At 54.8% G+C, this 19,411-nt stretch overlaps 2 protein-coding genes across 2 annotated transcripts; both read left to right on the forward strand.

Annotated features, from left to right (window-relative positions):
• Nucleotides 1-684: 684 nt before the first annotated feature.
• Nucleotides 685-2,788, forward strand: NCBP2 (nuclear cap binding protein subunit 2). The gene is made up of 4 exons (XM_015832499.1): nt 685-833; nt 1,171-1,352; nt 1,621-1,759; nt 2,406-2,788. Exons 1-4 carry the CDS (start codon nt 747-749, stop codon nt 2,487-2,489), a joined length of 492 nt encoding a protein of 163 aa, XP_015687985.1. The 5' UTR covers nt 685-746; the 3' UTR covers nt 2,490-2,788.
• Nucleotides 2,789-4,040: 1,252 nt separating this feature from the next.
• On the forward strand, nt 4,041-18,962 carry SLC7A3 (solute carrier family 7 member 3). The gene is made up of 12 exons (XM_015832448.1): nt 4,041-4,059; nt 12,136-12,546; nt 13,703-13,861; nt 15,031-15,211; nt 15,526-15,635; nt 16,314-16,536; nt 17,105-17,244; nt 17,329-17,431; nt 17,649-17,860; nt 18,134-18,300; nt 18,516-18,624; nt 18,765-18,962. The coding sequence occupies exons 2-12, from the start codon at nt 12,177-12,179 to the stop codon at nt 18,866-18,868; spliced, it is 1,878 nt and encodes a 625-aa protein (XP_015687934.1). The 5' UTR covers nt 4,041-4,059; nt 12,136-12,176; the 3' UTR covers nt 18,869-18,962.
• Nucleotides 18,963-19,411: the final 449 nt, after the last annotated feature.

Here is a 19,411-nt window from a genome sequence, read left to right on the forward strand (position 1 = left end):
TTTTAAAAGTGAGAATGAGTCCGATAACAATTTTATATCAGCAGGGGCCTGGGATCACCTTTTCTGAATAGCCAATTTGTTTAAAAGGTGTGGATTTTCATGAGCTGCAGATTAATCTGCACAGATAAAGTGCCTACAAATGTTCACACGTTTTAATCAAATTCTTCCTCATGTTTGGCCACTCTATCCAGTGTTTTTCAATCTTGGCAACTTTAAGAGGAGTGGACTTCAACTCCCAGAATGCCCCAGCTGGAGAGTTCTGGGAGTTGAAGTCCACTCTTGTTAAAGTTGCCCCAGGTGAGAAACACTGCCCTGTACCGCTCTTCTCCGCCAATGCTCTAGGTCGGGCGTGCTTCTGCCGCTGCACCTGCTGAAGCTGAAAGGAGCCTTTTCAATCACGGCTCCCCCCGAAAGGAAGAGCCCCGACTGAAGGGGGCGCCAGCCCGCGCGCCAGAGGCCGAGAAAAGGGCCGCCCAGTTTTCCCTCCCAAACGTCGTCGCTCCGCCTTCTGCGCAAAGCATGCCGGGAATCTCGCCCCGACCACCGAGGCCGAGCCTTTCGGGCGGTGAGGCTCGCCGCGCAGACCACAATTCCCGGCAACCCTAGCGGCCAAGCTGCTAGGAACGCGCTAGGGCGCCCAATGAGGCGGCCTCGGGAAGGGGAGGGCTCTTCTGAGCGACAGGCGTGCGAGCCAATTGCCGATCGGCGGAGTTGAGCGCCTCAGGCCGCCAGGCTCGCCGCTCAAGATGTCGGGGACGGTCGGCGCCACCCTGAAGATGCTCACCCGGGACTTGTACTGCGAGTTCAGCGACTACGTGGAGCAGTTCTACAAGGTACGGGGGCGCTCTCTGGACCCGCTCTGCTCACGGCCGCGGCCCGCGGGCGCTCTGCGCATGCCCAGAAACCCGCGCCCGGCCGGAGCGCCTTCCCGGGACCCAGAGCAGATCTTGGGCGCGTGTGAACGGGCGGGAGATGATGGGTCCCTTTGCCTGTTCTGGGGTTCACGCCTTCGGTTTGCCCGCCCCAGCTCCGGCCTTCGCTGGGCGCCTCGGGTGTCGCTCCGCCACCGGCGCTGCCTGAACAAGCGCGTCCCAGAATTCCCCAGCGGCAGGTGGGAGGGCCGGCCGATCCGGCCGCCGGGCTGATGGGCCCCGCGGGGCTGCTTTGCAGGGCCGGAAGGAGGAGCAGGGGGAAGAGCTGAAGTCCTCCTCCACGCTGTACGTGGGCAACCTCTCCTTCTACACCACGGAGGAGCAGATCCACGAGCTCTTCTCCAAGTGCGGGGACGTCAAGCGCATCATCATGGGCCTGGACAAGCACAAGAAGACGCCCTGCGGCTTCTGCTTCGTGGAGTATCCTTGCACGCGGGGGGGGGGGGGGGACAGGCTGCTCCTCTGGGGGGCCCCATTTGCCTTGCTCTGCCTCGCGGCGTCTCTTCCTGGCAAGGGAGTCTCCCAAATTTTGCTCCGTGGTGCTTTTGCCTGGAGGGGGCTGGACAAGAGAGTTTGCGGCATCTGCATTAAGGGTTTCTGTCCTGGTTGCTGTTCTCCGGGAGAAGCAGGCTGCTCTCTGTGACCTCGGAGCCTGATCCCGCGAATCTTTCCTAAAATAGTACTCCAGATACTACACAAAAGCTGAAGCCGAGCATGCCATGCGTTTCATCAGCGGAACCCGGCTGGATGACCGTGTTATCCGGACAGACTGGGATGTAGGCTTCAGGGAAGGGAGGCAATACGGCCGTGGCAACTCAGGCGGGCAGGTAAAGACGGGTAACTGGGAGGAGACTGCATCGAAGGCCCCACTTCACCGAGGGCTCCCTTCCTCTGGAGACCCCGAGTTGTGGTGCCAGATCTCAGAAGTCCAGAAGCACTGAAGTTTATTTTATGTTTTGCCAGATCCCATAACACTTGAAGGCCGAGCCATCCAAGGGCAGGAACACACATCTCTGGATCTCACTTCTACCACTGTGTAGCTTCCCTCACTCGGTCACCTCTCCCAAATTCCTGTAACTACCCTTTATGGGAGTTTTTGAATGTATCATTCCAGGACCTGGGAAAGATTGCCTTTCAATTGTTGTAAGTCCCTGGCTTGCAAGGATGAAGGCTTCATTCGTACCTGAGCCCTGCCTTGTTTTCCATGCAATGTCCGCGAGCCAAGGGAGGCTGTATCAGGGCTATAGAGCAAGCGGGAAAGGAAAATGTGCCAATTGCAGGCTGCCTCCAGGCTAAGATGCCTTCAGGCCTCTTCCTGAGTGACCGTCCAGGGCTGGCTTGTCTAGTGCCTATCCAGAGTAGCAGGTGGTGGTTATTTGGTAAAGGCTGGCCTCCATCCCAGGATGCAGACAGCCCAATTTCTCTGGTCATCTCGATTTTATCTTGGTTTTTCCCCTCTCTTTCTCTCTCCAGGTAAGAGACGAGTACAGAAGGGATTACGATGAAGGAAGAGGTGGTTTTGGCAAGATTTTCCAGCCACCGTTGGAGAAACAGTAGATGGAAGACAGGAGAGCTAAGCATGGCTCATTATCTTCTTGGACAGCTGAATAGAAGGGAGGGAGAAAAGACTTTTTTTGCAAGGTGTAGCTCAAGACCCTTTTCCACCCCTGTCACTGTTTTTTATGCTTATCCTGGCCTGAGCTGGGATATGGTCCAAGGAACAACTGGGTGCCTGTGGTGGAAAGAAATTGGAAGCTTAAACAGCCATTTCTTGTTTCTTTTCACTTTTCCTGTATGCTGTCATAGTGATTGTAATGTCCTGGGGTGTATAAGCTGTCCTTAATGTTTCAGAGGAGGAATAAGACTGCAATAAAAATGTATTTGGTCTGAAGATACTGTTTTCCTTGATATATTGTTACCTTCTCAGGCAGACCCGTATAGAGGCCCAAGTAGTGTAGAATGGGGCTAGAAAACTACACACCTAAGGATGCCCACAGCAACCCATAGAAACAAATGTCTCCAGCAGGCTTTTCCCTCTGGTTTCCTCTAGATGTGGCTGATTGCAGCTTCTCAACTGGCATAATGAGCAGCAATCCAGGGCAGTTGTCTCGGAGGACTTACAAAGATTTAGGGGGAAAGAAAAGACATCCCAGGAAGAGGGACCCTGCTGTAGTTTATATATGCAAATTTGCTGCTATCACTAAAAAGAAAAATAAACCTTTTATTATTTGTTAGTTACTACACGTCTTTTTGGCAATTCTGGGTCTCTGTAGTAAGATGCCTGCTGGTGCCCTGAGGTTTCTGCCCATTTTTTAGCTGACCTGGCAGAATTGCTCCCACAGCCAAGGAGCTGCCCCTTCCCACCTGTCCTGCTGATGTCTGCGGGCAGTTAAGACTGAATTTGCTGCCAATTTGGCATTTGCGTTTTTGAGGCTGGAGCGTTTTGGGGAAATGTTTTTGTAGATTCGAGGTCTGGCCAGCAAGAGGCGCTACAATAAGGCATAATTTGCTCTCCCAAGTGATCTCCAGCCACTGGCAATTAAAACCCCCCATATCTCAAGATGATTTTCTGGTTTGAAACGGACACGGGACTTTGACAAGACTTGTCCAAGGGAAATGGTGCCTGGGGTTTGGCGCTCTGATTTTTCGGCTTTTGGGCAATTCTGGGAACTCCTGGTTCGGTGTTAAGATCTGGTTTGAACGAAGCAGCGGCAGGACAGAGAATAACGCACCGTCGTCTTAGGAAGGTCGGTCCCAGCGAAAACTCCGGGAGGTTTGCCTAAGAGCAGCGGCCCCGGTTCTCGACATGCGGGCAGTCTGGGCTCGGCAGTCCCGCCTTCCGCTCGGCGTTTGCGCCTCGGCCGGTGCCAGATTTGGAGCCGGGGGAGGCGAGGGCGGCTCCTTTGCAGCCGGAGGGCTCCTCGCCTGAGCTCCCCGCGCAACCGCCTCGCCCCCGTCTGCCCGCCTCCCCTCGAGGCCCCGGGGGAGCCCGCCCGGAGGAGGCGGTCGCTGGCGCTCGGCCCGCCCCTTGCCCGCGCTAGATAGCCCGCGCCCCGCCGGCCGCCTCCTCCCTTCCTCCCTTCCTGCCTCCCTCGCCGGCTGCCGAGGAGCTGCGTGGCCACGGCTGGTGAGAGGGGGGGGCGGCGGGCGGCGGGCGGGAGGGGAACCGTCCAGGTCGCGGGCCCCGGGTTGGGTCCGCGCGTCCGGCGGAGGGTCAACAGGTGCAGCTCCGCCTGCCCGCGCGCCCCCCTGCCGGCTCCGAGCCGCGCTCTCCGCCTCCGCCGGCCAGGGAGTCCCCCGGGCAGGGAGGGGGCGGCCCCGAGTCTTTCTCCGGCGCGAAGGCCCGTCTGTCCCGTCCGGCAAAAGTTTCTGCCTCCCGAGTTGGCCCGCCCTGCCTGGGACCGGGGGTGGGAGGGAGGAAAAGCGCCTCCTGGACCGGGATCCCGGATCCCCCGAGGAGGTTCATTGCAGCCTCGGGAGACGGAGGGGGCACGGCAGCCTCGCCCACGGGCCGGGCCGGGCAGAGCGGGCGGGGCTCCCCCTCTGGGCCGGCTCGACTGCAGCGGTTCCGTGCGGGGAAACTCCTCGCCTGGGAAGTCAAGCTGGGTTTCCCCAGAGCTCCGGGAAAGTCCCGCTCTGCCGGGGGCTTCATCCCTTTCCTAAGTCTGAGCCTTTCCCGGCCGCTGCTCCTCGGAAGGAGTGCGGAAAGCAGGAGGAGAAGCGCCCCTCTCTGAATCCAATCCTGCCGGACGCGTTCAGACGACAGACTCGGCTGCTGGGCGCCCGCTCTGCCTTTCTCTCCTGCGTATTTTGGCGAGGCAGCTTAGGACAGGGAACTACAGCTGGAGAGGGGGCAGAAGGGCCCTTGCGGGAACGTTGCTTGTGGGGTCTCCTGCCTTTCCTGGTGGCTTCTGGTCTCCCTGGAAAAGATCCAGACAGACCCTCCTTTTCCTTGGGGCCGGTTGCCTTCGCCCTGGGTGGGCTTTCTGGGCATTGCTCTCCCTTTCGCAGCCCAGGGCCCAGGGGTGGCAGGGAATGGGGGCCAGCCACGTTCACGCAAGCGCCCACTTCAGACAGGCCGAGCCCTTCTAGCCTTCGGGCCTCGCCAAGAACCGCTCTGGAAACGCATGCATGTTTCTGCCTGGCTGAATGCAAACAGGTGTGTTCCTGCGCGGAAAGTGCGTCATTTACCAGGTGCTAATTGCTGGAGCTGGAAAGGGAGCTGCAGGCAGGATGCTCCTTTGCAGGAAAGGGGGACAAGGAGGGATCTGATCTTCCTGGCGCTCTCTTTCAACAGGTCCTTTGGGGCAGCTGACTTTAAAGTCAGCCTCATTAGTGCTGCCTGACAGGTTGGGCTTCACAGAGCTGCGCCTGGGCTTAGAAGGGTCTCAGAGCCGCTGCAGAGGCAGGAGAAGCAGTTCTCATTAAAGACCCTTCTGAAACGGGGGCTGCTTTGTTTCGTTCTGCGGGAACCCTGAGATATTCAGGCTTGGATCCTTGTCTGGCTGAAATGGAGCACCAGCCTAGTCTTGCCCTTCCCCAGGTAGGATGTTGATTTATTTGCAGTCTGAAGTTCCTGCCCCTGAATTCCGACAAGCTCCAAGCATGTACCGGACATCAGAACAGTTACATAAAACATGCCCAACCAGTAGACCACTGCTGTGGCATCCAGGGCAGGGAACTGGGGAACCAGGATCTGTCTGGTTTCATATTTCATGTTAAGTTATAATTTGCTTACCCATAACATGACAAACTACGTTTGACTGGTTTCATACACTGTACCTGCAAAGCCATCAAAGCGTGCTATTGCGGGCACCCATGAGAGCCTGGTCAGGGGATCTCACCTCTGGAGAGTCACCTGCTGGCCCCGCTTGGGGTTATCCTCCCAGTTTCTCTTTCCTTTGGGTCCTGGCTGCGCTGCCAGCAGCGGGAATGCCAGGCCTCTGCCCTCCTGGGTGGATCTCCTGACCAGTCCCTGAAGAGGGCTCTAGACAAGTGTGCCAGGCTCTGGGGTTAATGGGCAGCCCTTTACCTGATCATCGAGAGGGACCTAGTTGGGCAACTGCATGCCTGGCCATTGCGCGGGGGGGGGGAGAGGAGGCCGGCCGGCCTCTGTCCCGGCTGGCTGATGCAACCAGGGATGCGGCTTCTGCTCGCTGTCCGTCTCTCGGGACCTTTGGCCCCATCAGTTGGCGCTCAGACGGTGATGTCTCGCTTTGCAGCCTTTGCTCGCCAAGAAGCCGCAGCTAAAGCAGCTGCCGGGCGACTCTCTTCTGCCAGAACCGGGGAGGTCTAAATTGGCAGGGTGATGCCCTCGTCTGTCACAGGTGCATGGAGCGGCTCGTTTGCTTTTCCTCACAGTTCCAGCAAACCCCACGGAGTGGAAGGCATTTTTTCTCGATGAGAAGGCACGGGGAATATTTAGCAACCCCTTTGGAAAGGGCTGGCGAAAAGAAAGCCGGGAGCTTGGAAGAGAGAATTAATTGGGTTAGGGATGAAGGTTTTCCCAGAGAGGAGAGGAGGTCCTTGGCCTGCGTTGGGAGGGCCTCGGCGTGTAGGGGGCCCTTGGCTGCCACCTCCGAGCAGGGGCTGAATGGCCACCGATGGCGGGTCAGTGATGCGGTGGTACATTTCCTGCTGCAGGAAAGATTTGGACTGCTCTCTGCGGTCCGATCAGACTTGGAAAATTGTCTGAGCCGGCGAGCGAATAACTGTGAAGAGGCCCCTCTGCCGCACCAGCTCCACTCAAAACAGTCGCACTCGGGGGCTGCTTTTCCTCTTGCAAGTGCCCCCCCTCCCCTCTCCTTCAAAGGTGCGCATCATTTTCTAATAAGTTACGGCTGATGAACAGGAACGCATAAAGAGCCACCTCCCATATCCGCATTTCCCTGTTGGGACTCTTAATGGGTTGGCAGCTGGCAGAGCCCTTCCAGGCGTCTGCTGGGCTGGGCAAAGGGGTGGGGGTGTTTTCCTCTTTGCTAATTTAAGGAAGAGGGAAAAAAAAATCCTAAAAAGAAAAACCCAGGCCAGGCTTTTGCATTTGGAAATGTGTTAAACGTGAAATACATGTGGCAGGTCCTGCACAAAATGATTTCTCTGCCTGCAGAAGCCCATTTTGTCTTGATTTGTTTCTAGAAAACAAAAAAGGTGCGGAAGTGACTTGCCTGCCTCTTCCTGGCTGGGGGGGGGGGAGTTGTCTCTGAGTGCAGCCCCTCCTGCCTTGCAAGGCCTTGAAGATCAGGAGTCTAGTCAGTGGTGGGATTCAGCCAGTTTGCACCACTTTGGCAGAACCGGTAGCTAGTTTTTTTGTTTCCCAGGCCCAGAATGGACTTCCGGAAGCGGCAACCACACAGAGAACCGGTTGTTCACGTATTTGAATCCCACCACTGAGACTAGTAAACCTGAAATCTTTTCTTCCTGGACTGCCAGCCTCTCTTTCCCCTTTGTCAGACTCCAAGCCTGGCCTGCGTCTGTCTTAATTCCTCCAGCTCATTAAATCTCTTTTCCACCTGTCCCCTCATTGCTCCTGTGAGACTTTGCTGGGCGAGGATTCAGCGGGGGGGGGGGGGGGGGGGGGTTCCAACGTATGGAAAGCCCGCGACTGAAGGCTGCTGCAAGGACCAGGGAGGATCCAGGGAGAGCATGCCTGAAATGCTGGTTGCTGGGAGACAGAGAAGCAGAGGGCTTCCCAAACATGCTAGCTGGGCGCCTGCGGACCCAACATTGGCACCGACTATGGATCTGTGTCCTGACCCGGCAGGCTTCTCCAGGTGTCTGACTGCGCTCTCTGGATTTCTGAATGGGCAAAAGCTTTTCTTTAAGGGCCAGCTGGGTTTCTCTCGTCTTCTGGCTCAGCGACATCCTAGCCATTAAACCACAGGGCGGGTTTTCCGGTTGGTGATTCCGGGGCAGGACGCTTGGCTCTCCGGCCACTGAATGCGGCCAGGCGCCCTCTTTGTTGCGTGTGAGGACAGGACCTCCGGCTCTCTGAGGAGCCAGGAATGAACTGGTCCCACAACGGCCACTCTATTCCAAGACCGAGTGCCGTTCCCTGAAATAACATTTGAATTTCCTGCATGTGCAGCCTGGCCTGGATGGGCCTGGGAGGATTCAGCCGCCCGGGTCCTTCTCTTCCAGGCAGAAGGGACAAGCAGCCCAGGGCCTCTTCTCTGCCTTGAGTGCTGCTGGCACAAATTGGCCCAGAGGCTGCCTTCCTCAAGGGTGATGGGGCAGCGATGGCATGCTTTGGCCCCATCAGTCAGTGTCTGCGCCTGCTTGCTTTGGGCTCCCCCTTCCCAGCAGTAACCTTGGCTACGCTGCTGCTGCTGCTGCACAGGCACTGGGGTGGCCTCTCTGCCCAGCTGTGGCCACATAAACTTGACCTTCTGCCTCCCTGTCATCTATTAATAGGCTCGGGTGAGGCTTCCAAACTGCTTCCTGCTCGAATGGCAAACTCTGAGCTCCGTTGCTCTTTTGAGTTGGCACCACTTCATCAGGTGCTTTGCTAACTAGGCGGTCAGTGAGGTGCGGCAGGTCAGGACCCTGGAGGGAGGAGGTGGGCAGCACTGTAAGGTTCGGACACCTTTCCATTTGGGGCTTTTCCCACAATCTGGGATTGGATCGCTCAGGATAGCCGGCTGGTGGACTGCAATTAGCGTCCTGCCCCCGGTATAAGCACTGGGGCAGTCTTACTGGGCTTTGCAAGGGTCTCTGCTGCAAGGAGGGGGCCGCACGGGATGCCAAGTGGGCAGGAGCAGCACCAAGGAGGCTCCCCCTTCTTGTCTGGCTGAATGACCCCCTGGCAGCTGTGCTGTCCTCCTTAGTGGGGAACTGCGTTTTGAAAGCTGCATTCCAAGGAAGCTTTTCCTCCAGTGAGAAGGGGCTTTGTGGAAATTCTCACGTTGTGCCTGGCCACTCATTGACAGAGGGCCAACGTTACAAGCAACCCTGGCACCTGGGCACGATTTTCATTTGCACATATTTACGCCTGCATTTGCCAGCCCTTCTGCCATACGGCTAGCTGAGCCAAGGCAGTCTTTGAACTGCTCCCCTTCCGTGCCTCTCAAATTGTGGTGTATTCCTGCTTCCCCTCTTCAGGGGCCCTGTCTTGCGGAGGTCTCCCCAGGTGCCCTGGCGGCACTGTCTGCTGGGAACGAGCAGGGTGGGACAAGGAAGACCCTCCTCTGGAGATGCTTTGCTGCTCCAGCCCTCCCTTGCTAGCCAGGGAGGGAGTTGTTGGGCTGCCCGTCCTGTATTTTGGGATGGCGGTCTCTGGCACCCCTCTTGGGAGCCGTCTCCTAGCTGATGGGAGTCAGACCGGAAGCGTTGCACTGACTCTGATGACCCGCTTAACCGGTCTGGCCTTTGGAGGAGGCTTATCCGTGATGGCAGGGGATCTTCTCTGGACTCCGATAACCAGCCGGTTCTCCTGCCTTGCAGTCCCCACCAGGGAAAACAAAGTCCCGTTCTTTGAGTTGGGGTGTCTGAAGCTCTGGGCCTGGCCAGAGAGTCAGGCAGGGTCCTCTCATCTGCTCGGGGTTTTCATTTGCACACAAAGGCTCTGGAGTGCTGAGTCCCCCCGCCCCGCCTCCAGCGTCATGCGTTCCTCTCTTCTTCCATGCCAGACACCTTTTCAGCTCCCCCGCAAAAGTAGGCAATGGCAACAGGAGCAGAACCTCCATGAAAGTGGCCGGCAACCCTTCCGAGGGCACTAGACTCCCAAGGCTGGCACACTGGCAGGTTTTGACGCTTAGTTGTGCTCCATCACTCCTGACAGCAGATTGGTGGAAGGATAAATGAACCATCACAGCTGGGCTTTTGCACTGGCTGAAAAACAGCCTGGAAGTGCTGACTGGGAAAGATAAATCAAAGCTTTGTCTGCTGAATTTTTGTAAGGATTTTCTGGTGCACCAGGGTGTGTGATCCCAGAAGCTCACGCTAGACTTGACTGGACAGCTAGTGGGAATGCCTCCCCTCCCCTGCCCGTAGGGGGGGGAGGTGGAGGAGGCTTTTCTCCCTGCACTTATGGGAACCTCTGTCCGAGGCAGTTCAGGCACTTTGCCTCGTGGGAAATGTGGCAGCTGGGGCCAAAAGGTCTGGAGTTTTGCTGGCACAGAGTGGAACCTGGCACTCTGTCCAGCCTGAGAACGCTGCTTCTCCTGGGAGATCTTTCAATTATCTTCCGCTGGGCTGGAGAACAGACCGTTGCGCAGATCCACTGTGGCAGTCTTGTTTTTCCTCTTGGAAGGAACCTGTTGCAAGGTCACAGATCCTGATAGCTTCCAAACTCTGAGATGTAAGGAAAAAAATCTGAGATTTCTGAAGAGTAAATCTGAGCCATGAAATCCCTTGGAAACCCCAGAAAACCCACCCATCTCCCCAGGGATCTTGGTTAAGTTAACTGTCCCCTCTCTGGGAGTCCTAATGGGAAAGAGCAGCTGCGTGTCAGGCCTGGGAAGAAAGGGGCGACTCGGATGGGGCGAGGGCCAGTGTGGAGATGTGTGCAACAGACACAAACCGAGGGATTTTGATTTCGTTCTCCTTAAGGGGGCGAGAAAGAAGAGGAAACTCACTAGGGATAAATTCAATTAGTTTAGGGCAGGCTCTGCAATATTTGATTTTGAAACCGGTTTCTGCATCTTTGAATGGCTGCTGTTTTTCCAGACCTTGCTTATTTGGGGTTTTTTGTTTTTTTTTGCTCACTAAAGAGATCCGACTTGGGTTTTCCCTTCCGCCTGTCCAAGCGTGGCCCCGATTTCTCAGCTCCTGTGGGACGGCTGGAACTGCCTGCCCGCCCGCCCACCCCCAGCCGAGGAAGGGGATAGCCATCAATCTCCACAGACCGTCACTCTGGAGAGAGGCAAGAGGCTGCCTCTGCCGGCTCCCCATTTTGACAGAGCTATCCATCAGCTGATGGATGGGCCAGGCTGATGGCACCGCCGCATTGATCGGAAGCAGAGCAAAAGATGGAGAGCCACAGGCTCTGCCTCCCCGGCCAAATCAGGTTGGGTGCCTATTTTAATAAAGATCCATCTATGCCGCACCAGAAAAGGAGAGTTCCTGGGCATGCAGCTCCCATGCGTGACATTCAAACCAAGATGCGCTTGGACACCCAGAGAGAGCTGCCACTTTCAGGAGAGAATAAACAGCTCCTGCTCCTGCTTTTTGCCTTTGTCTAATCCTGCATGCAAAAGCCACCCTCTTCTTTCTTTGTGGCCAGCCCCTCCCCCCTCCCCCCTCTCCAGCACAGGGGTAGGAGCCGTGCCAAGCCCTGTTTTTTAACTCTGATTAATGAGTAAAGTCCAAGCCAGGTTTGCAAATCGGGCTAAGTTATAAATCGTGTTTTACAAACCGTTGTGGTTGAGTTCACGGAATTTACGAGGCCAAAATCACGCCAGATCCAGTATGTAGTGGGATGAATCGCAGCAGGCCACCGACTTGCTGGCAAGAGTGGGAAGGAAAGGCTCGCACTGGGCAGCAAAATGAGGCAAAATCTGGGGGGGGGGGAGAAGACTCATCCTGCCTGATTCCACCATGAAGCCATGTGCTGTGTCTGATGAGGGTCTTGAGGGTCTTGTCCAGCCTGGCTTGGCTCAAGTTTGTTCTGTTGTCTGTTAATTGAAGTTAGCTTAAATTGGTTAATAACTGAAGGTGCCTTCCTGATGCTTATTCCAACGAGCAGCTTGTGTAAACACAATTAATCCAAGTGGTCTTCCGGGGTCTGTTTTCCTTTGCTAAGTTTTGCAAAGGTCTGCAGTGCACAAAGGTGTAATGTGTAACCACAACTGGCTTCCTCTGCCGCTTTGACTGAGCGTTTTCCTAAGATGGCGGCCCTGTTCCTGGCTCTCTTAAGCCCCGTTTCCTTTACGGTACCCAAACAGGCGGACGGGACGGACGGGCACATGGAGCTCCACTCTGCTAAAGACATCACTTCCAGAGTAATCTTTGGGAGCCTGGTGCTCTGAGTGCGATTCCTGTAGAATCCACTTGTGGATGGTGCAAGAAGGCCTTTCAGCCAATCAGGAGATGTCCACAAACAGAGCTGACCTGAAAGGAGGAAGGGAGGCTCCGGTGGGGTAACTCTCCGGGCAGCCCGGGCACCCACAAGGCTGGCTTGGGTCTGCCGGACCCCTCCCCACTCGGGTCTGGCTGCAGGCCTCCCTCCCCACCGCTGGCTGACAAGCTCTGCTGTTTTCTCTGCTAGGTCCTTTCGGGAGACGGGACGTGGCACCACCATTTGCCAGGATGCTGAAGAGAACCTTGGCCAACTTTGGCAAGAAGCTGATCCGGCAGCGGACCGTGGACCTTGGCTCGCAGGACACTCAGCTGGCCCGCTGCCTCTCCACCGTGGACCTGATTGCTCTAGGCGTAGGCAGCACCCTTGGGGCGGGGGTCTATGTTTTGTCTGGAGAGGTGGCCAAGGATCAGGCTGGCCCTTCCATTGTGCTCTGTTTCTTCATTGCGGCCGTCTCGTCTGTTTTGGCTGGCCTGTGCTACGCAGAGTTTGGCGCCCGGGTGCCCAAGGCTGGTTCTGCCTACCTCTACAGTTATGTCACCGTTGGGGAAATTTGGGCCTTCACTACAGGGTGGAACCTCATTCTCTCCTACATGATAGGTACATAGCTTTCCGCTCGGAGCAAAGACTGCTGAATGAGGACTTGAGAATGTCTTAAGATGGAATACTCAAAGCACAATTGGGATTTGCTTGCAGCATGAAATCAGGGAAACACCAGTTAGCTCATGTTTACCATGGGCTAAGTCAGGGGGTCCCCAGGCCTGGCAACTTTAAGACTTGCAGACTTCAACTATGAGAATTCCTGATGGCTGAGGAATTCTGGGAGTTGAAGTCCACAAGTCTTAAAGTTGCCAAGTTTGGAGACTCCTGGGCTAAGCCATCGCTGAATTGTGATGGGTTCTTCTACAGGAGTTTTCCTCAGAGAGTTCCGCAAATATGCCAAGACATCAACTCTGTCAAAATTGTAGGACAGGCTTTCTTAGAAATTACCTGCAATATTTCCTGGACTGCAAAAATTAGGGGTTCTCCCAACTGCTACGACTAGGGCTTTGACGAGAGTCAAGAAAAGGACTATCATCTGTAGAAACCATATTGAATTGTTGGCATTTAGTGCAGTTGCCAACCATTCCTCATCAGCAATGATTTGGACAACTGGAGCTTTAAAGTTGTCTTTCAGCTCTGGAGGTGTGAGTTGGAGGGGACCAGAGCAAGAACAGCAAAAGCTGTTTGACAACAAAATCCTCATTTTTTTTTCCTTTGTCCATCTAGCTTCACTCAATGTGTTTGAGCTGGTGGTAGAAATAACCCATTTTCTGAATTCGCACAGCGAGTGAACCAGAAACTGGGGGGGGGGGGGTGTCCCTGGTGCTCTCTGAGCTTGGTTGTTTTCTTGCAGATGTTTCATGACCCAAACCAGGTAACATCATCAGTGCTAGCCAAAAACTGGCCCATTGGGGCAAGGTTTACATGACATGCGGACTCACTAACCAAACCAGGTCTTTTGCTGAGCTGGTTAAGCATGTTCCAAGGTGTGCTGGGCATACACTGAACGTGTGAGCATGGAGTGCTGTGTGTGCTGCTGCTGCTGGATTGGGAAGGCGGTGGGATCCCTCCCACCTTAAGGGCTGGGAGATCATTTGAGCCCCACTCCCCTCCTCTCCCCCTGAGAAGGGGCAAAAGCCCCTTCCGGTCCTGCAGGGGAGATGCAGACCGGAGACTGGCTCGAACTCATGAAGGCGCTGCTTTGCCTCCTCAGGGACAGCAAGTGTGGCTCGGGCCTGGAGCTCCACCTTTGACCACATCATTGGGGGCCACATCTCCACTTTCTTCCGGAATCACACAGCTTTGCATCTGGAGGAGGTGCTGGCCGAGTATCCCGACTTCTTCGCCCTCTTCTTGGTGCTGCTGCTCACAGGTGAGGAGGCGTCTCGAACGGCCTTGCGAACCGCCGGGCTCAGGCAGAGGCTTCCTCTCGGCCTCCGGGATTCATTGCAGGCCAGAGTTAGCCTGTTTGTTTAAGAAGGTTACACCAAACATTTCTGCTGTGAAATCTCTCAAGATGCCGTACAAATTTATTGAATCTTAAGAAAACAGAAATATATAAAATGTAAATGCCACGTTTTGCATTCAGATACAACCATGCTGATAGCAAAAAGTGCCTTGGGGACCCGATGGATTCTCATAAAAGATATGCCTGGCATGGAGGTTGTTTTTCTTTCCTTTTCTTAACCCCGGGGGCAGAGATCGGTATAAGATGGGCAGCTATAAAAACGTTTTAAACAAAGCAGGGCAAGGGGAGGTTCACAGCAGGAAGGAGAACGTTTGCTTCGTGCATTGATAATCTTCTGCAGGGCTTCTCAACTTTGGCAGGTTGAAGGTGGGTGGACTTCAACTTGCCAAGGTTGAGCAACATTGACCTCCTGCCTTGCCTGATCCCAGAGGAGCCCATTAATGATCAGCCAGTTGACAAGGGGTGTACGTGGGTCATGAGAGAAGAGTCTGCCGCTGATAGCAGGACGGGCATGCCTTTGAAATCAGCGGGAGGGGGGTGTTGCACGCCTGGCCTGCTGTTTGGTCTCCACAAGGTTGAGCAATTGGCCATGGTAGGGGCAGAGAGCTGGACTGGACTGTGTCTGGAAACTGGCAAGCTTTCCGTTGTTATGCTGGGCCTGCCGTCTTGCAGATTTTGACATCACCTGCCTCTGCAAAAATGTGGCTGGACGGATGTTTGATCTGATTCCGCAAGGCTCTTGGGTGCTTAGGAAGTAATTGCTGCTAAAACTCAGGCAAAACGAATATGCTGAAGTTGGTAATTAAAAATAGCCAGGAAGGTGCCACGTTGCAGCTTGGGTACAGCTGCAGAAAGGGCCCACATTCCCCATCGCCTGACCTCCAAATAACAACAAAACCGGCAAAATGGAATTGCATTAAGAGACGGGTGCCAGGATGGCACAGAAGTGGACTTCAGTGCTGACCAACCTGGCCCGTCTCCGGCCTCCGGAGCAGCCACGTTAGGAAAGCTTGAACCCCGGAGCCTTTCCCCTGAGGAGCAACCACACGCTCTCTCGTTTATTTTGCTTCCAGGCCTCTTGTCGTTCGGTGTGAGCGAATCTGCCCTGGTGAATAAAATCTTCACGGCCGTCAACTTGCTGGTCCTCAGCTTTGTCATTGTTGCGGGTTTTGTGAAAGGAGATGTCAAGCACTGGAACATGTCCAAGGAAGATTATCAGAACTACTCACAAAGCGCCTTGGAGTCTAAACCCAAGTACGGGCCTACTCCCCAGTCGTGGCTCCCTCTTAGCTTCTCCAAAAGGTGGGGTGGGGGGTGGGTGAAGGTTGGCACCCCCTCTCCTATCCCCCTTGCTCCAGTGTAGCATCTGCTGCCACAAACTTTCTTTTGGGGGGCGGATGGATCTGTGGTAGCGGCCGAAGGGAAAGCAGGAGCAAGTTGGGGAGAGTCCTGGGGGCAAGATGGGGGACCCCAGGCCAGCTGGAGACTGGCACCCCTCTTTGAAGGACTGCCCCTCAAAGAGACTGCTTTCCTCCGGTCCTCACCTGCCTGCCTGTCTTCTCCAACAGGGGCTCCTTTGGCAAGGGGGGGTTTGTCCCCTTTGGCTTTGAGGGAGTCCTCTCAGGGGCTGCCACCTGTTTCTATGCCTTCGTTGGATTTGACTGCATCGCCACCACAGGTAAAGTAGCGCTTTGGAGGCGGTGGAAGGGCTGGTGGGAAGGCCAGTGGGGAGGCGTGCTAACTGGGCCTGGTTCCAGGCTGGGTCCAGTAAGCTAACTGTAAGGAGAGAGAGTTGAGGATGGCCGTGCTGGGAAGGTGCAGTTTGGAAGTTGCCTTCAAGCTCTTGAAGGAGAAGCTTCAAGAGGGCAGAGCACGGGCCTTCTCACTTGTTTCAGAGGGCAATTCTAGAACTGGGGCTTGTGGAGCAAATTTGGATCATTTCTAATAACTAAAGTGGTTTGGGGAACGTGGCAAGTAGGGAAAGATGCTTAAGCAGCCATCTGTCGAAAGTGCTCTGCTGCCCGTCTCTTGTGAGGAGAGAAGGGTTTGGAGTGAGGGGTCCTACTCTCAGGTGTGCAGGAACTAAATGCATCAGCATTGAGGCTCAGATTCCCTGTTCCGCCATGCCGTCTTTAAGCAACATGCTCATCATTTGAGCGACAGGTTATGGCCAGTGGTTGCCAATGCTTTGGCTGCTCGGGAAGCCCACTTCACAAGGCAGAGTCTGGGTCTGTGGGAATGATGTTGGCAGGAGGTCCTTTAACCTTAGTCGACTTTGGGTATGGCAGGGTAGGGAGAATTTCGTTGGAATTTCACCTGTGCCATTCTGCACGTCCCCCCTCCCGTTCTTCTACAGGTGAGGAAGCACGGAACCCTCAACGTTCAATCCCCATCAGCATCATAGTCTCCCTCCTCATCTGCTTTGTGGCCTATTTTGGCGTTTCGGCTTCCTTGACCTTGATGGTCCCCTATTTCGTGGTGGATAAAGAGAGCCCTCTGCCCGATGCCTTCAAGGTAGTGGGCTGGGAGCCCGCCCGTTACGTGGTGGCCATCGGCTCCCTCTGTGCCCTCTCTACCAGGTAAGAGAAATGAAGGGAGCTTGTTCGGTGGAGCCAGAAGTCCTCATCTCTTTGTGGGCAGGATTTATAGGTGTCTCACCAGGATGACTGACAGTTGACTGGTCTATTGATTCTTGAGCTCAAAACAATGTTTTTTAAGCACGGAAACCAAATCAACCAGGGTTTTAAACAGGCCATTTTTGAAGGAAAGGGTAAGAGAATATGATGGCAGTTAGAGGTTTGAGGGGAGAAAAGTGGCAGGATTCTGTGGTTTGAAGGAGAGTAGCCTGCCCAGAAGATGAACGTATGTCAGGGCAGAAGGATTTGAGAGGCCCTCACAGAGAAATTCCTTTTCCCAAAAGTTGCTGCTTAAACCATGAAAGGCAGAAGATCCGGAAGGGCCTTTTCATGAGATATTGGCCAGTGAGCAAGCATTTTTGGAACAGAGGCAACCCCTAGATTATGCTTTATTGAGAGGCCTGAACCACCATCCTAAACAGGGTCCTGGAGCCAAGTGGAGAAACACCACAGGCCACATTCACACGCCTGTGGCCCTCAGTGGCGTCTGGTTTCTTTCTCTCCTGTGCAGTTTGCTTGGCTCCATGTTCCCCATGCCGCGAGTGATCTATGCTATGGCTGAAGACGGACTGCTCTTCCGGTTCCTCTCCCGGATTCACAGCCGGGCCAAGACTCCCTTGGTGGCCACTGTGGTCTCAGGCATCATTGCAGGTATCCGTCCATTAATGGATCTCCCCCATTCTCTTTATCTGTGATCCAGATCCAGAGATTTTTACAGCCTCTCTTCTCTTACAGCCCTGATGGCGTTTCTCTTTGAGCTGAAGGACCTGGTTAACCTGATGTCTATCGGCACGCTCCTGGCCTACTCTTTGGTGGCTATTTGTGTGCTCATCCTCAGGTGGGGCCTCTTGTCTCTAGGTGCTGATCCCTCAGGAGCTTAGATGGTGGGCAGGGAGGCAAGCTTTGTAGAGCGATGAATACTGTAGTCCACAACTGGAGAAGCTGCAGCAGAGAAGGTTGAAAACGGGACCTGGCCTTTGGGTCTTGATTGTCCCTGGACTCCTGGCTGTTTGCAGAGGGACTAATCAGGAATACCACTCTTGCTTTCCTGATAGATACCAACCTGAGCTATTGAGGTTCTCCAAAGACCTGGAAATGCTTGAGATAAATGGAAGTGAAGAAGAAAAGATGACCATTAATTCCACAGTTGAGGATAGCCAGAATGCATTCAAAGAGACGATCACCTGCAGGAGTCTTTTCTCCCCCTCTGAGGACATCCCAACCCATGTCTCGGGGCGCATCGTCTACATCAGCAGCACGGTCATCGGTAAGTATTACTGGAGAGAGGGAGAAATTGGGTGCCATTGCAGTTGAGGACACCAATGGCTGAGGCTGGGGGATCTCCAGAGGCGGCCGGAGTGAGCAACTGCCCAGGCTTGGCTCCTTTGCAGGAGACCAGAAGAAGAGCAGGAAGAGATCAGAATCAGGTCCCAGGGATTCCGGGGCTGAGAGTTTACAGATGAGTGGCTTCACAGGTGTGGCAATTGAAAAGCTCTAACCTGCATAATCCTCCCTTCCTTTTGGTCTTATTTCCTGGCAGCTGTCACGATCACTGCCCTGTGTGGTATCCTGGCCCATCAGAGGAGAGCCCTCCTGGAGGGCAGCGTTGGCTGGATCGTTGCCTGTGTCATTCTCCTGGGCATTTTGCTCGCTGGCACTGCCGTCATCTGGAGGCAGCCAGAAAGCAAGACACGCCTCACTTTCAAAGTAAGACCTGTGGCCAGCTCTTCCTCAGGGGGCCCCTGTGGGATGGGGAGGAATTGCTTTAATCGGAGCCTGGCCCTTGCCGAAGGAGCAGGAGAGCGGGACGGCTGCTCCCTCAATTGCGTTTTGCCATGGGCGTTATCGCCTGCCTTCAAGCCAAGTTAGCTGGCCGCCTTCCTCCCTTGGCCACTCCCAACTGGCCTCCTCTTCCTTTCCAGGTGCCTGGCCTGCCGTTGCTCCCCCTCTTCAGCATCCTGGTGAACATCTATCTCATGATGCAGCTCGATGCAGGAACCTGGGCCCGCTTTGCTGTCTGGATGGCTATCGGTAAGGAGCTGGCTACTCTCTTGTAAGAGCTACCTGGCGCAGAGTCTTCCCCATGTGGTGATCCCATCTGGGCAGCTTGGCTGTCGGGATCGGGGCCGCCGGGCACGCTCTCACAATGAGGAACTGTGTCCCTTTCTCAGGCTTTGCCATCTATTTTGGTTATGGGCTCCAGCATAGCGAAGAAGGGCACGGGGCCCAGCAGGCCCAGTCAGCCACCGACAAGGCCCTGCGCTCGGCCAACTGAGTTGAGCCAAGAAATCGCGATCTGAGAGAAGCTGCTTCTTCTGTCCTCCTTCCACTGCCGTGGACGCCCCTCAGTTCTTGTCTGCCTCCTGCCCCCCCCCTTCAAGAAGGAAGCCGTGGCACGTGGGACCTTCACTGGTACATTGGACTCCACCTGTGGCAGCAGCTTCTTTTTGCAGAGGAGGTGAATAAAGCAAGCTGGGACAAAATTTAGAGGGCAGCCATTTCTCCAAGGTGGGATCGGGTGGGGAGAGTGACCTTCAGACCAGAAGCTGCCACACATGGTTTATTTATTTACCCGGCTTTGCTGGCTAGATTGCCTTCCTCATATGTAGATGTATGTAAAAGTGTCAAATGTGAAGAGTCCCCAAATGTTCTCCAGGACAATAAGTCTAGTTTTAACTATTGCTTGTATGACATTTTTTTTCAAAGGTGTTACATTTTTTTAATGTGAGTACAACTCCATGTTCTTAGTTGTTGTTGTTGTTTTTTAAGTTGGACTCATCTGACCCACTGTCAGTTTACTTTCTTTGCAGGCTTATCT

This window comes from Protobothrops mucrosquamatus, unplaced genomic scaffold (assembly GCF_001527695.2).
Source record: "Protobothrops mucrosquamatus isolate PMUCROS unplaced genomic scaffold, P.Mucros_1.0 scaffold4, whole genome shotgun sequence".
NCBI lineage: Eukaryota > Metazoa > Chordata > Lepidosauria > Squamata > Viperidae > Protobothrops > Protobothrops mucrosquamatus.

Excerpts from the sequence above, each read along its gene's own strand:
- NCBP2 (XM_015832499.1), top strand. The coding sequence starts at position 747 with ATGTCGGGGACGGTCGGCGCCACCCTGAAGATGCTCACCCGGGACTTG. Across the intron at positions 834-1,170 it reads ACGTGGAGCAGTTCTACAAG|GGCCGGAAGGAGGAGCAGGG; the intron begins GTACGGGGGCGC and ends GCTGCTTTGCAG. Across the intron at positions 1,353-1,620 it reads TGCGGCTTCTGCTTCGTGGA|ATACTACACAAAAGCTGAAG; the intron begins GTATCCTTGCAC and ends ATAGTACTCCAG.
- SLC7A3 (XM_015832448.1), top strand. The coding sequence starts at position 12,177 with ATGCTGAAGAGAACCTTGGCCAACTTTGGCAAGAAGCTGATCCGGCAG. Across the intron at positions 15,212-15,525 it reads GCCTTGGAGTCTAAACCCAA|GGGCTCCTTTGGCAAGGGGG; the intron begins GTACGGGCCTAC and ends CTTCTCCAACAG. Across the intron at positions 17,432-17,648 it reads ATTTGTGTGCTCATCCTCAG|ATACCAACCTGAGCTATTGA; the intron begins GTGGGGCCTCTT and ends CTTTCCTGATAG.